At 43.7% G+C, this 15217-nt stretch overlaps 1 protein-coding gene across 1 annotated transcript; it reads right to left on the bottom strand.

Annotated features, from left to right (window-relative positions):
• Positions 1-1566: 1566 nt before the first annotated feature.
• Positions 1567-15118, bottom strand: LOC132086159 (protein arginine N-methyltransferase 5-like). The gene is given in 11 exon segments (XM_059491626.1): positions 1567-1816; positions 5152-5210; positions 6294-6371; positions 7818-7979; positions 9490-9582; positions 9584-9611; positions 9613-9652; positions 10177-10238; positions 11190-11293; positions 13505-13639; positions 15113-15118. Coding segments are annotated over 11 exon segments (894 nt in total). The 3' UTR covers positions 1567-1689.
• Positions 15119-15217: the final 99 nt, after the last annotated feature.

The raw sequence follows: 15217 nt of genomic DNA, 5'->3' as shown, positions 1-15217 counted from the left end.
GCCAACTGATAGAAAACAGTACCTTACCACTCTCCTGACTTTTCCAATCACATGAACATTGGATTGGCAGCTTTTTTGGAAAACTTTTCTTTTCTTCTTGCCAAACTCTTGGCAGACCTCTGTGCACCGTCTAGAACACGATGGGAGGTGTTTTCTTCGCTGGCGCAGGTTTCCCTAGCCAAACATAGTGGAAAAGCTTTCTGCTAGGATGTAGACTACAAAAGACACTAAAGACGAAGGTACGATCCTCCCCGGAGCTAAGCGCTGCTCACTGTCGTCTTTCGGCAGAAGCCGCGCTAAGGAGAGCACTGTGAGCGGTACAATCGTCTTTGCGCGAAGAAGCCGCTTCTTCACCTCCGGGAGCCGGAGAGAGCGGCAGCATCAGAAAGGTGAATAAGGAAGCTGTACAACACTGGGATTGTGTGCACAGCTTGCCAACTGATAAAAAAGCCCCACTCCTCTCACTGGCAGTTCAACATTCTAATTAGCGGCAATCAACAGCAATTAGCTCGTTACTAATCGTTAATGACCCACCAATCAATGCCCATGGAATTCCTATAGGGGATCATTGGGATATCGGTGATCAATAACCCTCCCCAAACCCCCCAACCAGGCCACTTTCCCCACTCTTAATTAGCGTTAATTGGTTCATTAATATCCTAAATTACAGTTATTAACATTAATTAGTTCATTATTAGCCTTTAATAAGTCTCTCATCAATCAATCGTTAATTCCGATAACGGATCAATAAAATATTTGTGATCAATAACCCTCCCCAAACCCCCCAGGGCAATTTTCCCCTCCTAATTAGCATTAATAATTCATTAATACCACTCCTTAGCCTCGATTAAAATTCATTAGCTCATTAATAATCCTTAATAACCCCCAATCAATCTGAACTAATTCTAATAAGGCATCAATAAAATATCGGTGATCAATAACCCCCATCCCACCCCCGTGACCCTTCTCCACTCCTAATGAGCCTTAATTGCTTCATTGAAACCCCTCATTAACCTTAATTAGTTAATTGATAGCCCTCACTGCCCTCAATTAGCATTAATTAATTAATCAATAACCCGCCAATCAATCAATCAATCAATAATCAATTCTGACATTGGAGCGATCAAACGCCAGTGATCAATAACCCCCCCACCACCTCTCCGGCCTCATTAGCGCTAATTAGCGCTCATTAGCTCCTTAATTGTCATTAACAACCGTTAATAATCTCTGACGGCAAGGATCAGCGGTTATTGATCAATTATCGGTTACTGATTATTGATCGGTTATCGGTGATCAATACATCACCTGGGGCATTGATCAGTACTGATCGGTTATTGATCAGTTATCGATTATCGCTCAGTTATTGATTATTGATCGATTATCGGTTATTGATTATCGATCGGTTATCGGTGATCAATACATCACCCGTGGTATTGATCAGTAGTGATCGGTTATTGATCAGTTATCGATTATCGATCAGTTATTGACTATTGATCAATTATCGGTTATTGATTACCGATCGGTTATCGGTGATCACTACTCGCGTGATGATGGCGTTGGGGTTCTTCTCCACAGCATAGAGCCGCACGCGGGGCATTGATCAGTACTGATCAGTTATTGATCCGTTATCGGTTATCGATCAGTTATTGATTATTGATCAGTTATTGGTTATTGATCGGTGATCAATACTCACGTGACGACGGCGTTGGGGTTCTTCTCGACGGCGTAGAGCCGCACGCGGGTCCCCGCCTGCCGCGCCGCCCTCAGCACGGCCGACACCAGCGGGCCCCGCCCGGCGCCCAGCACCATCACCACCCTGCGGGAACGGGGCAAAAACACCCAAAATCGGGAAAATTCACCCCAAAAGCGGGGCGGGGAAGCAAAAAACAACACCCCGAAAAAATCCCAGGAAAAAGAAACCCCAAAATTGGCAAAATTCACCCCAAAAGCGGGGCGGGGACGCAAAAAAAACACCCGAAAAAATCCCAGCAAAAAAAACCCCAAAATTCATCAAAATCCAGCCCAAAATCCACCCCAAAAATCTTCAAAATCCACACCAAAATCCACCCCAAAATCACCAAAATTCACCCCAAAATCCCCCCAAAATACCCAAAACCATCAAAATTCACCCCAAAACCACCAAATCCACCCCAAAATTCACCCAAAAGCCTCAAAAATCCACCCAAAAATCTTCAAAATTCACCCCTAAATCGGGTCAGGGACGCAAAAAAAACCAAAAAATCCCAGCGAAAAGAAACCCCAAATCCCAAAAAATCCACCCCAAAATCCCCCCAAAAATACCCAAAAATCTTCAAAATCCACCCAAAATCCACCCCAAAATCAACAAAATTCACCCCAAAATCCCCCTAAAAATACCCAAAACCAACAAAATTCACCCCAAAATTAAACCAAAAACCCCCAAAAAATCCAAGCAAAAAAATAAACAACCAAATCCCAAAAATTCACCCCAAGAAATCCCCCGAAATTAAACCCAAATTGATCACAAAATTCTCAAAATTCACCCCAAAATCGGGTCAGGAACACAAAACCCCCCCCCCAAAAAAATCCAGGCAAAAAACCCCCCAAAATTCATCAAAATCCACCCCAAAATCCACAGCCAAAAATCTTCAAAATTCACCCCAAAATCCACCCCAAAATCAACAAAATTCACCCCAAAATCCCCCCCAAAAATACCCAAAACCATCAAAATTCACCCCAAAACCAGCAAATTCACCCCAAAATTCACCCAAAAACCCCCAAAAATTCCAAGCAAAAAAACCCCAACCAAATCCCAAAAATTCACCCCAAGAAATCCCCCGAAATTCAACCCAAATTGATCCCAAAATTGTCAAAATTCACCCCAAAATCCACCCCAAAATCCACCCCAAAAATCTTCAAAATTCACCCCAAAATCCGCCCCAAAATCCACCCCAAAATCCACCCAAAAATACCCAAAACCATCAAAATTCACCCCAAAACCACCAAATCCACCCCAATATTCACCCAAAAGCCTCCAAAATCCACCCAAAAATCTTCAAAATTCACCCCAAAATCGAGTCAGGGACGCAAAAAAAGCCCAAAAATTCCCAGCAAAAAAACCCCCAAAATTGTGAAAATTCACCCCAAAATCGCGTCAGGGACACAAAAAAAAACCCCAAAAATCCCAGCGAAAAGAAACCCCAAATCCCAAAAAATCCACCCCAAAATCCCCCCAAAAATACCCAAAAATCTTCAAAATCCACCCAAAATCCACCCCAAAATCATCAAAATTCACCCCAAAATCCCCCTAAAAATACCCAAAACCACCAAAATTCACCCCAAAATTCAACCAAAAACCCCCAAAAAATCCAAGCAAAAAAAAAAAAACCAACCAAATCCCAAAAATTCACCCCAAGAAATCCCCCGAAATTCAACCCAAATTGATCCCAAAATTGGCAAAATTCACCCCAAAATCCGGTCAGGAACGCAAAAAAACCCCCCAAAAAAATCCCAGAAAAAAAACCCCCAAAATTCATCAAAATTCACCCCAAAATCCCCCCCAAAAATACCCAAAAATCTTCAAAATCCACCCCAAAATCCACCCCAAAATCACCCAAAATTCACCCCAAAATCACCCCAAAATCCCCCCAAAATACCCAAAACCATCAAAATTCACCCCAAAACCACCAATTTCACCCCAAAATTCACCAAAAAACCCCCAAAAAATCCAAGCAAAAAAAAAAAAAACCAACCAAATCCCAAAAATTCACCCCAAGAAATCCCCCGAAATTCAACCCAAATTCATCCTAAAATTGGCAAAATTCACCCCAAAATCGGGTCAGGAACGCAAAAACCCCCCCAAAAAAATCCCAGCAAAAAAACCCCCAAAATTCATCAAAATCCACCCCAAAATCCACCGCCAAAATCTTCAAAATCCACCCCAAAATCCCCCCCAAAAATACCCACAACCATCAAAATTCACCCCAAAACCACCAAATTCACCCCAAAATTCACCCAAAAGCCTCCAAAATCCACCCAAAAATCTTCAAAATTCACCCCAAAATCGGGTCAGGGACGCAAAAAACCCGAAAAAAAATCCCAGCAAAAAAACCCCAAAATTCATCAAAATCCACCCCAAAATCCATCTCAAAATCCACCCCAAAATCAACAAAATTCACCCCAAAATCCCCCCCAAAATACCCAGAAATCTTCAAAATCCACCCAAAATCCACACAAAAATTTCCAAAACCATCAAAATTCACCCCAAAACCACCAAATTCACCCCAAAATTCACCCTAAAGCCTCCAAAATCCCCCCAAAAATCTTCAAAATTCACCCCAAAATCGGGTCAGGGATGCAAAAAAAGCCCAAAAATTCCCAGCAAAAAAACCCCAAAATTCATCAAAATCCACCCCAAAATCCACCCAAAATCCACCCCAAAACTTCCCAGAAATCTTCATAATCCACCCCAAAATCCACCCCAAAATCAGCAAAATTCACCACAAAATCCCCCCGAAAAATACCCAAACCCTTCAAAATTCACCCCAAAATCCAACGCAGGTATTGACCAAAATCCAACCCAAAAATACCCAAAAATGACCCAAAAATGACCCAAAATTCACCCCAAAATCGGCTCCAGCACCCCCAAAACCCAAACCTCAAAAATGGGAAAATTCACCCCAAAAATAGGAAAATTCACCCCAAAAATGGGAACCACTGGGGCAGATTTTGGGGTGAATTTGGGGGATTTTGGGGTGGATTTTTGGATGGATTTTAGGGTGAATTTTGGGGTGAATTTTGGGGTGCATTTTGGGGTGAATTTGAGGGATTTTGGGGTGAATTTTGTGGTGAATTTTGGGGTGAATTTGAGGGATTTTGGGGTGAATTTTGGGGTGAATTTGGGGGTTTGGGGTGAATTTTGGGGCATCTTAGGTTGAATTTTGGGGTGAATTTTGGGGTGAATTTGAGGGATTTTGGGGTGAATTTTGGAGCATTTTAGGGTGAATTTTGGGGTGAATTTGGGGGATTTTTGTGTGAATTGTGGGGCATTTTGGGGTGAATTTTGGAGCACGTAAGGGTGAATTTTGGGGTGAATTTGGGGGATTTTGGGGTGAATTTTGGGGGATTTTGTGGTGAATTTTGGGGTAAATTTGGGGCATTTTGGGCACTCACTGCACGTTGGTCTCGCCCTCCGCCTTGGGCACTCGGTCCTGCAGGCACTTGAAGATGGCCTGAAATCATGTAAATTTATGCAAATTTATGCAAAGACACACCAATTTATGCAAATCAGTGGCACGGCATCACCCAAACCACCCCCACCGGCCCTAACCCAGACGGTGGGCGTGGCCATGCCAATGAGAGCAGCGGCCACACCCACCAAAGCCTCATTCAGCCAATAAAAAAACCGAATCTATGCAAATGAGGAGCTCCATTATGCAAATCGCAGCTGCATTATGAAAATTAGGGGTGCTTCTATGCAAATTACGCATATATATAGCTTAAATGGACTCTAAAAGAGGTGTGGCTATGCAAATTAGGACCATTTTAGGCAAATCAGGGACTTTAATGTAAATTAGGATCATACCACAGCAAATAGCGTTGCGGTATGTAACTATAATAATTAATATGCAAATAAGGTCATGAATATGGAAATAAGGACTGCCACGTGCTTGCATTTAATGGTGTTTATGCAAATTAAAGCAGTAATTATGCAAGTCATCTGTTAAATTATGCAAATTAAAAGAAAACCACACAAAAAGCTGACTAAATTATGCAAGTCACCAAATAAATTATGCAAATCACTCACAAATACATGCAAAATAAACACATTATGCAAATCAGCAATTAAGGTATTCAAACCTATAACTAATCGCTAATTAACACAAATCAACACCGATCAAATAATGCTAATTACCCCCTAATTTATACAAGTAATTATAATAATAAAAATTTAAAAAATTTTAAAAAAGCATTAAATATAAATATAAAATAAAAATAACAAAATATTTTATTAATATTATAATAATAAATATTCTATTTCTTATTTTACCGCAATATCGATTATTGCGCTGCCGATTAATTCAGCATTGGTTAATTTGCATAAATCAGTGATTCATTTATGCAAAATTTTTTTCATAAATCAGTGATTCATTTATGCAAATTAAGGCAGAGTTGGATCCAAGGCGATGAATGAGAAGGGAGACGCCCATGCAAATTAGCCGCATGAATATGCAAATGAGGGGGAAAGAGGGCGGAGCAAAGGGGGAAGGAAGGGGGTGGGGTATGCAGATGAGATGCAAATGAGGGGGCGGTACCTGCTGGTATTGGCAGTATTTGATTGGATCCTTCTCGAAGACCTCGTAGGTCTGAGACTCCAGGTTGTCCATCAGGGGCTGCCGAGACCCAAAATCCGCGGAATTCACCCCAAAATTCACCCCAGAAATGGGCAAAAAGTCACCCAGAATTCACCAAAAAATCCCCAAAAATTCACCCCAAAAACTCCCCCAAAATTGGAGAAATTCGCCCAAAATTTCACCCAAAATTCCACCCAAAATTTCCCCAAAATTCCCCCAAAAATCGACACCAAAATTTCCCAAACTGTCCCCAAAATTCCTCCAAAAATTGACACAAAAATTTCTCAAATTTCCCCCAAAATTCCCCCCAAAATTCCCCCCAAAATTTCCCCAAAAATTGACACAAGAATTTCCCAAATTTTCCCCAAAATTCCCAAAAACTTTCCCCAAAAATTGCTCAAAAAAATCCCAAAATTCTTCCAAAGTTCTGGAGGGACTGGGAGGGACTGGTTTATACTTGTTTATACTGGTTTATACTGGTTTGTACTGGGAGGGGACTGGGATCAAACTGGGATGTACTGGGAGGGACTGGTTTATACTGGGATGTACTGGGAGGGACTGGTTTATACTGGTTTGTACTGGGAGGGGACTGGTTTATACTGGTTTATACTGGGAAGGACTGGTTTATACTGGTTTGTACTGGGAGGGGACTGGTTTATACTGGTTTGTACTGGGAGGGACTGGTTTATACTGGGATCAAACTGGGATATACTGGGAGGGAACTGGGATGGACTGGGAGTTACTGGTTTGAACTGGGACGGGTTTTGGGGTTACTGGGAGTTACTCGTTTGGGCTCAGGGGGTCCCAGTGGGTTACTGGTTTGAACTGGGAGGTTACTGGGATGGACTGGGATGAACTGGGATCAAACTGGGATGAACTGGGATGGACTGGGATGAACTGGGATGGACTGGGATCAAACTGGGATGGATTGGGATGAACTGGGATGGACTGGGAGTTACTGGTTCGGGGTTTTCCCTTACTGGGAGTTACTGGTTTGGGGTTTTTGGTTACTGGGGGGTTACTGGGCTGCACTGGGATGGACTGGGCTGCACTGGGATGAACTGGGAGGTTACTGGTCCATACTGGTCTCACCTGGAGCGGGCTCTGCAGGTAATCCTGGGTACTGGGAGTTACTGGTTTGGGGGTTTTGGCTACTGGGGGGTTACTGGGATGAACTGGGGGGTTACTGGGATGAACTGGGATGAACTGGTCCATACTGGTCTCACCTGGAGCAGGCTCTGCAGGTAATCCTGGGTACTGGGAGTTACTGGTTTGGGGGTTTTGGCTACTGGGGGGTTACTGGGATGAACTGGGGGGTTACTGGGATGAACTGGGATGAACTGGTCCATACTGGTCTCACCTGGAGCAGGCTCTGCAGGTAATCCTGGGTACTGGGAGTTACTGGTTTGGGGTTTTTGGTTACTGGGGGGTTACTGGGGGGTTACTGGGGGGTTACTGGTTTGAACTGGTTTGAACTGGTCTCACCTGCAGCGGGCTCTGCAGGTAATCCTCGCAGCCCCTGGCGTAGAGCTCGTAGGCCGAGGGCGGCGGCCGGTGCTGGCCCAGGTGCTCCAGGTAGTGCAGGTACGCGGCCAGGGGGCGCCCGCCGTGCCGGAGGCTGCCCTGCACCACGATCTGCACGTCCAGCTGCGGGGGAAACCAGCACAAATCAGTACAGACCAGTACAGACCAGTACAGACCAGTACAAACCAGTATGGGCACAAACAACAGAAAAAACCCCGAAAAAAATCCCCCAAAAATCCCAGTTTTTCACCATTTTTTGCCCATTTTTTGCCACTTTAAAGCCCCAAATCCACTCCCAGCTCATCCCAATCCCAGTACAAACCAGTACAAACCAGTACGGACCAATATGCTTACAAAAAGCAGAAAAAACCCCGAAAAAATCCCCAAAAAATCCCAGTTTTTCACCATTTTTGCCCATTTTTTGCCATTTTAAAGCCCCAAATCCGCTCCCAGCTCATCCCAATCCCAGTATAAACCAATATAGACCAGTACAAACCAGTACAGACTATATGCTTACAAAAAACAGAAAAAAACCCCAAAAAACCCAGAAAAAACCCCGAAAAAATCCCATTTCTTCACCATTTTTTGCCCATTTTTCGCCATTTTAGAGCCCCAAATCCGCTCCCAGCTCATCCCAATCCCAGTATAAACCAGTATAAACCAGTATGGTTACAAAAAAGAGAAAAAACCCCAAAAAGTCCCCCCAAAATCCCATTTTTGGCAATTTTTAGCCATTTTAAAGCCCAAAATCCGCTCCCAGTTCATCCCAATCGCAGTACAAACCAGTATAAAACCAGTATAAACCAGTACAAACCAGTACAAACCAGTATGGAGCAAAATATCCCAAAAAAAAACCCGGAAAAATCCCGAAAAAATCCCATTTTTTTCACCATTTTCCAGTCATTTTTTCACCATTTTTTCCCCACTTTTGGTCATTTTTTCATAATTTTTTCACAGTTTTTTCTCCATTTTTCCCCATTTTTTGGTCACTTTTTCACCATTTTCCCCCCATTTTCTGGTCATTCTTTTCACCATTTTTTCCCCGGTTTTGGTCATTTTTTTCACCATTTTTTCCCCGGTTTTGGTCATATTTTTCACCATTTTCCCCCCATTTTTGGGCATTTTTTTCACCATTTCCCCCCCCCCCCCCCCATTTTTTGGTCATTTCTTTCACCTTTTTTCCCCCGTTTTTGGTCTTTTTTTTACCATTTCCCCCCCATTTTTGGTCATTTTTTCCCTATTTTCCCCCATTTTTTCCCATTCCCCCCCCCCCCATTTTTTGGTCATTTTTTCACCGTTTTTTCCCCATTTTTTTGGTCATCTCCCCCCCCCCCCCCCCATTTTGTGGTCATTTTTTCACCGTTTTTTCCCCTTTTTTTGGGTCATTTTCCCCCCCTTTTTTTTGGTCATTTTTCCCCCCATTTTTTCGCTCATTTCTTTGCCATTTTTCCCCCATTTTTTCCCCACATTTCCCCCATTTTTAACCCTTCGCGTCCCATTTTTCTGGGTCATTTCCTCACCGTTTCTCCCCGTTTTTTCACCGTTTTTCGCCGTTTCTTCGCCCTTTTCCCCCATTTCCCGCCCTCCCGGTCCCTCCCAGTACAAACCAGTCCAAACCAGTACAAACCAGTACTTTGAGCAGCTGTCCCAGCAGGCGCTGGTGGCCCCGGCCCAGCACTGGGAACCCTTTCTTGTTGGTGAGGAAGAGGCGGGTGGGGAGGAAGGCCCGCGCGCACGGGTTCGCCCAGCCAGCGCCAGGGCCTCGGGGGACGGCAGGTCCGGCCCGATCTCCAGCGCTGGAAACCAGTACAGACCAGTACAGACCAGTATGGACCAATAACGATAAAAAAAACCCCGAAAAAAATCTCATTTCCCCACCAATTTTTCGCCCATTTTTCACCATTTTAAAGCCCCAAATCCGCTCCCAGTTCATCCCAATCCCAGTATGGACCAGTACAAACCAGTATGGGCCAGTACGAAACAAAAAAAGGAGAAAAAAACCCCCAAAAAATCCCATTTTACACCCATTTTTAGCCATTTTAGAGCCCCAAATCCACTCCCAGTTCATCCCAATCCCAGTATAAACCAGTACAAACCAGTACAAACCAGTACAAATTGGTACAAACCAGTACAAACCAGTATGGACCAGTACAACCCCCCTAGGTGAAGCCACACCCATTCTGGTTTAAGCCCCACCCCACTCCTGTAGGCCTCGCCCATTTCCCTGTTAGCCCCGCCCCTTACCCAGCACCACCCATTTGTTGTAGTGCGTGCTAAGCCCCGCCCATCTGGGCCAAGCCCCCGCCCCTTTTTGCCAAGCCCCGCCCCTTTCCCAGCGCCACCCGTTTGTTGTAGTCGAGCAGGGTGCGGAAGTTGTGCCACCTCTGGGGAACGGCCCAAAACAGCCCCAATTCACCCCAAAATTCACCCCAAAATTCACCCCAAAATTCACCCCAAAATGCCCCAAATTCACCCCAAAATTAACCCCAAAACAGCCAAAATTCACCCCAAAATCCATCCAAAAATATCCAGAATTCACCCCAAAATTCACCCCAAAACAGCCAAAATACACCCCAAAATTCACCCCAAAATCCACCTGAAATTCACCCCAAAATTCACCCCAAAACAGCCCAAATTCACCCCAAAATTCACCCCAAATTCACCCCAAAATCCCCTGATTTCCCCCCCAAATTCCCTTTTTTCCCCCCAAATCCCCATTTTTATTCAAAATCCCCATTTTTATCCCCAAAATCCCAAGTTTTTTTCCAAAACGCCCTTTTGGTTTTTTCCCTCTACATTCCCAAATTTTCTCCAAATTTTCCTTTTCCTCTCCCCAAAAACTTCCAACTTTTCCCCAAAATTTCCATTTCCCCCCCAAATTTCCCCTTTTTTTCCCCCCAAACCCCCAAATTCCCATTTTGCCCAAAATTTCCCATTTTTTCCCCAAAATTTCCCATTTTTTCTCCCCAAAAATCCCCAAATTTTTCCCCGATTTCCAGTTTTTTCCCCCCAAAACTCCCGTTTTTCCCCCAAATTTCCACTTCTTTCCCCCCAAATCCCCAAATCCCGGCCCCAAATTCCCGTTTTGCCCAAAATTTCTAATTTTTTCCCCAAAATTTCCCATTTTTTCTCCCCAAAAATCCTCAAATTTTTCCATGATTTCCACTTTTTTCCCCCCAAAACTCCCATTTTTCCCCCAAATTTCCACTTTTTTTCCCCCCAAACCCCCGAATCCCGGCCCCAAATTCCCGTTTTCCCAAAGATTTCTCATTTTTCCCCAAAATTTCCTCGTTTTTTGCCCGAATTCTCCGTTTTTGCCCCGTTCCCCCTCACCACTCCCACGTGTTCTCCTCGTCGCCGCCGGTGGGCGGGGCCTCGTTGGCGATGACGTCATCGCGGCCGTCCTCGGGCGGGACCAGCGGGATCTGGACCCAGAACTGCCCACAAAAACCAGTTTAAACCAGTACAAACCAGTATAAACCAGTACAAATCCGTAAGGACCAGTAAAAGCAGAAAAAACCCCACCAAAAATCCAATTTTTTCACCATTTTTTGCCCATTTTTCGCCATTTTAGAGCCCCAAATCCACTCCCAGTTCATCCCAATCCCAGTACAAACCAGTACGGACCAGTACAAACCAGTATAAACCAGCGCGGACCAGTAAGGACCAGAAAAAGCAGAAAAAAAAAAAAACCCAAAAAAATCCCATTTTTTTACCATTTTTTGCCCATTTTTCCCCATTTTAGAGCCCCAAATGCACTCCCAGTTCATCCCAATCCCAGTACAAACCAGTACAAACCAGTACGGACCAGTAAAAACCAGTACAAACCAGTACGGACCAGTACAAACCAGTAAGGACCAGTAAAAGCAGGAAAAGAAACCCAAAAAATCCCATTTTTTCCCATTTTTTGCCCATTTTTCGCCATTTTAGAGTCCCAAATCCACTCCCAGTTCATCCCAATCCCAGTATAAACCAGTACAAACCAGTACAAAACAGTAAAAGCAGAAAAAAAACCACCAAAAATCCCATTTTTTCACCCTTTATTGCCCATTTTTTGCCCATTTTTCACCACTTTAAAGCCCCCAAATCCACTCCCAGTTCATCCCAGTTCATCCCAGTTCATCCCAGTTCATCCCAGTACAAACCAGTCACACCCAGTAACCCCAAATCCCATTTTAACCCTTTCCCCCCCATTTTCCACCCTATTTTCCCCATTTTTCACCAATTTTCACCCAATTTTCACCATTTTTTCCCCATTTTCCCTCTCCCAGTCCCTCCCAGTACAAACCAGTCCAACCCAGTAATCCCATTTCCCATTTCCCCCATTTTTAACCCTTTCCCCCCTATTTTTAATCCTATTTTCCCCATTTTCCACTGATTTTTACCCAATTTTCACCATTTTCCCCGTTTTTTCCCCATTTTCCCCCTCCCAGTACAAACCAGTCCAAACCAGTTACCCCATTTCCCATTTCCCCAATTTTTCCTATTTTTAACCCTGTTTTCCCCATTTCCCGCCACCCTTTCCCCCCATTTTTAATCCTATTTTCCCCATTTTTCCACCGATTTTCACCCAATTTTCACCATTTTTTCCCATTTTTTCCCCATTTTCCCCCTCCCAGTCCCTCCCAGTCCAACCCAGTAACGCCATTTCCCATTTCCCCCATTTTTAACCCTTTCCCCCCATTTTCCACCATATTTTCCCCATTTTTTCACCGATTTTCGCCGTTTTTTTCACTGTTTTCCCCGTTTTTTCCCCATTTTCTTACCCTCCCAGTACAAACCAGTCCAAACCAGTGACCCCATTTCCCATTTCCCCCATTTTTAACCCTGTTTTCCCCATTTCCCACCACACTTTCCCCATTTTTTGCCATATTTTCCCATTTTTTCACAAATTTTCACCCAATTTTCACTGTTTTTTCCCATTTTCCCCCCATTTTCCCCCTCCCAGTCCCTCCCAGTCCAACCCAGTAACGCCATTTCCCATTTCCCCCATTTTTAACCCTTTCCCCCCCATTTTTAATCCTATTTTCCCCATTTTTCCACCGATTTTCACCCAATTTTCACCATTTTCCCCCGTTTTTCCCCCATTTTTCCTTCTCCCAGTCCCTCCCAGTCCCTCCCAGTACAAACCAGTAACCCCATTTCCCATTTCCCATTTTCCCCATTTTTAACCCTATTTCCCACCACACTTTCCCCATTTTTTGCCATATTTCCCCATTTTTTCACCCAATTTTCACCCAATTTTCACCATTTTCCCCCATTTTCCCCCTCCCAGTCCCTCCCAGTCCAAACCAGTTACCCCATTTCCCATTTTCCCCATTTTTAACCCTGTTTTCCCCGTTTCCCACCACACTTTCCCCATTTTTTGCAATATTTCCCCATTTTTTCACCCAATTTTCACCATTTTTCCCCATTTTCCCCCTCCCAGTCCCTCCCAGTATAAACCAGTATAAACCAGTACAAACCAGTGACCCCATTTCCCATTTCCCCCATTTTTAACCCTTTCCCCCCCACTTCCCACCCTATTTTCCCCATTTTTTCACCGATTTTCCCCATTTTTTTACCGATTTTTGCCGTTTTTTCACTGGTTTTCCCTGTTTTTTCCCCGTTTCCTCACCCTCCCAGTCCAAACCAGTATGGCCAGTTACCTGTGTGGCGTGGTGGCTGCTGTGCAGGTGGGCGCTGAGCCCCTGGGCCAGGTTGGGGTTGTGGCTGCCCCTGAGCGGCACCAGGTGATCGGCCAGGCCCAGGTAAGTGCCGAAATCCAACTCCTGCTGCAGGGCCTGGCCCCCAAAAACGCCAAAATTACACCCAAAACCCACAATTTATCAAATTCACAACGTTCATTAAACACCCCGCAAAATTTCCTCAAAATTCCCCCCAAAAATCCGGGAAAAACTCCAAAAATTCCCCAAAAAATTCCCCAAAATTCTCCCAAAATATCACCCAAAAATCAAAAAAAAAAAAACACCTAAAAAATTCCTAAAAAAATCCCCCCCAAAAATCCCCAAAAGTTCCCAAAAAATTCCACAAAATTCTCCCAAAATATCACCCAAAAATCAAAAAAAAAAAAAAAACCTAAAAAATTCCTTAAAAAATTCCCCAAAAAAATCCCAAAAAATTCCCCAAAAATTCCCAAAAAATTCCAACAAATTCAACCCAAAACCCAGAATTTATAAAATTCACAACGTTCATAAAAAAATCCCGCAAAATTTCCTCATAATTCCCCCCCCAAAAATCCGGTAATTCCTCAAAAATTCCCCACTCTCCTCCCCTTTCCAATCCCATGAACATTTGTTTGGAAGCTGTTTTGGACAACTTTTTTTCTCTTCTTGCAAAACACTCGGCAGACCTCCCTGCAACTTCTAGAGCACGATGGGAAATATTTTATGTGCCGGCACAGTTTCTCCTTGCCAGACATAGTGGAAAAGCTTTTGCTAAGTTGTAGACGAGAAGAGACGCTAAAGACGAAAGTACGATGCTCTCTGGAGCTAAGCGCCGCTCCTGGGCGCCTTTCATGGAAGCCACGCTGCGGAGAGCACTGTGACTGGTACAATCGTCTTGGCACAAAGAAGGCGCTTCTTCGCCTCCGGGAGCTGGAGAGAGCGGCAGCATCGGAAAGGTGAAGAAGGAAGCTGTACAACACTGGGATTGTGTGCGCAGCTTGCCATCTGATAGAGAACAGTACCTTACCTTTCTCCTGCCTTTTCCAATCTGCTTTAGAAGGAAATAAATTTAAACCTGATCTCCGCACAGAGTGTCACTAATTTCTGTTAATTTATAATACAAAATACATTTAGGAAATGTTGGAAGTTAGCATTTTGGGAAAGAAATTGCAGTTCCACAGAACATTCCATTTAACAGAGGTTCTTGGAAAGATTTATTTTGTACCTGCTGTCACTGCAATCAGTTGGTGTTTCGGCCTTGAAATGTGCACTTGCCCTTCTATAAAGCACTGTTTCATTTGCCTTTCAGTGCTATGAGTCTTGATAAATTGGAGAAGAGCCCAAGAGAAATTTATCATCCTGAGCTACAAAAGGTCAGAAGTTACTTTTTTTGGTTTGGTTCTTTTTCTTTATAATTTTCTGGAAATAAAAGTAATTAAGTATAGATACTACTGGTTTTTTTTCCTCCAGTAGCAAATGATAATAACAGTAGCAGTAGTAATAATAATAATAGAAATGTAATACTACTTAAACTGTCTTTACCCATTGAATTGGCCATTTCAAATCAAAACTTCTAAACACAAATCAAACCATCATCCTTATAGAATCTCTAGTAGGAGTGGACTACAGATCCTGGTTTTGTTGACAGGATTTATTGGTTCTGGAAGAACAAGAGGGAAGTACAAGCCTAACTAC

This window comes from Ammospiza nelsoni, chromosome W, assembly GCF_027579445.1.
Source record: "Ammospiza nelsoni isolate bAmmNel1 chromosome W, bAmmNel1.pri, whole genome shotgun sequence".
In the NCBI taxonomy this organism is placed as follows: domain Eukaryota; kingdom Metazoa; phylum Chordata; class Aves; order Passeriformes; family Passerellidae; genus Ammospiza; species Ammospiza nelsoni.
Note: the sequence above shows the minus strand (reverse complement) of the source record. Positions and strands in the feature narration are given on the sequence as shown.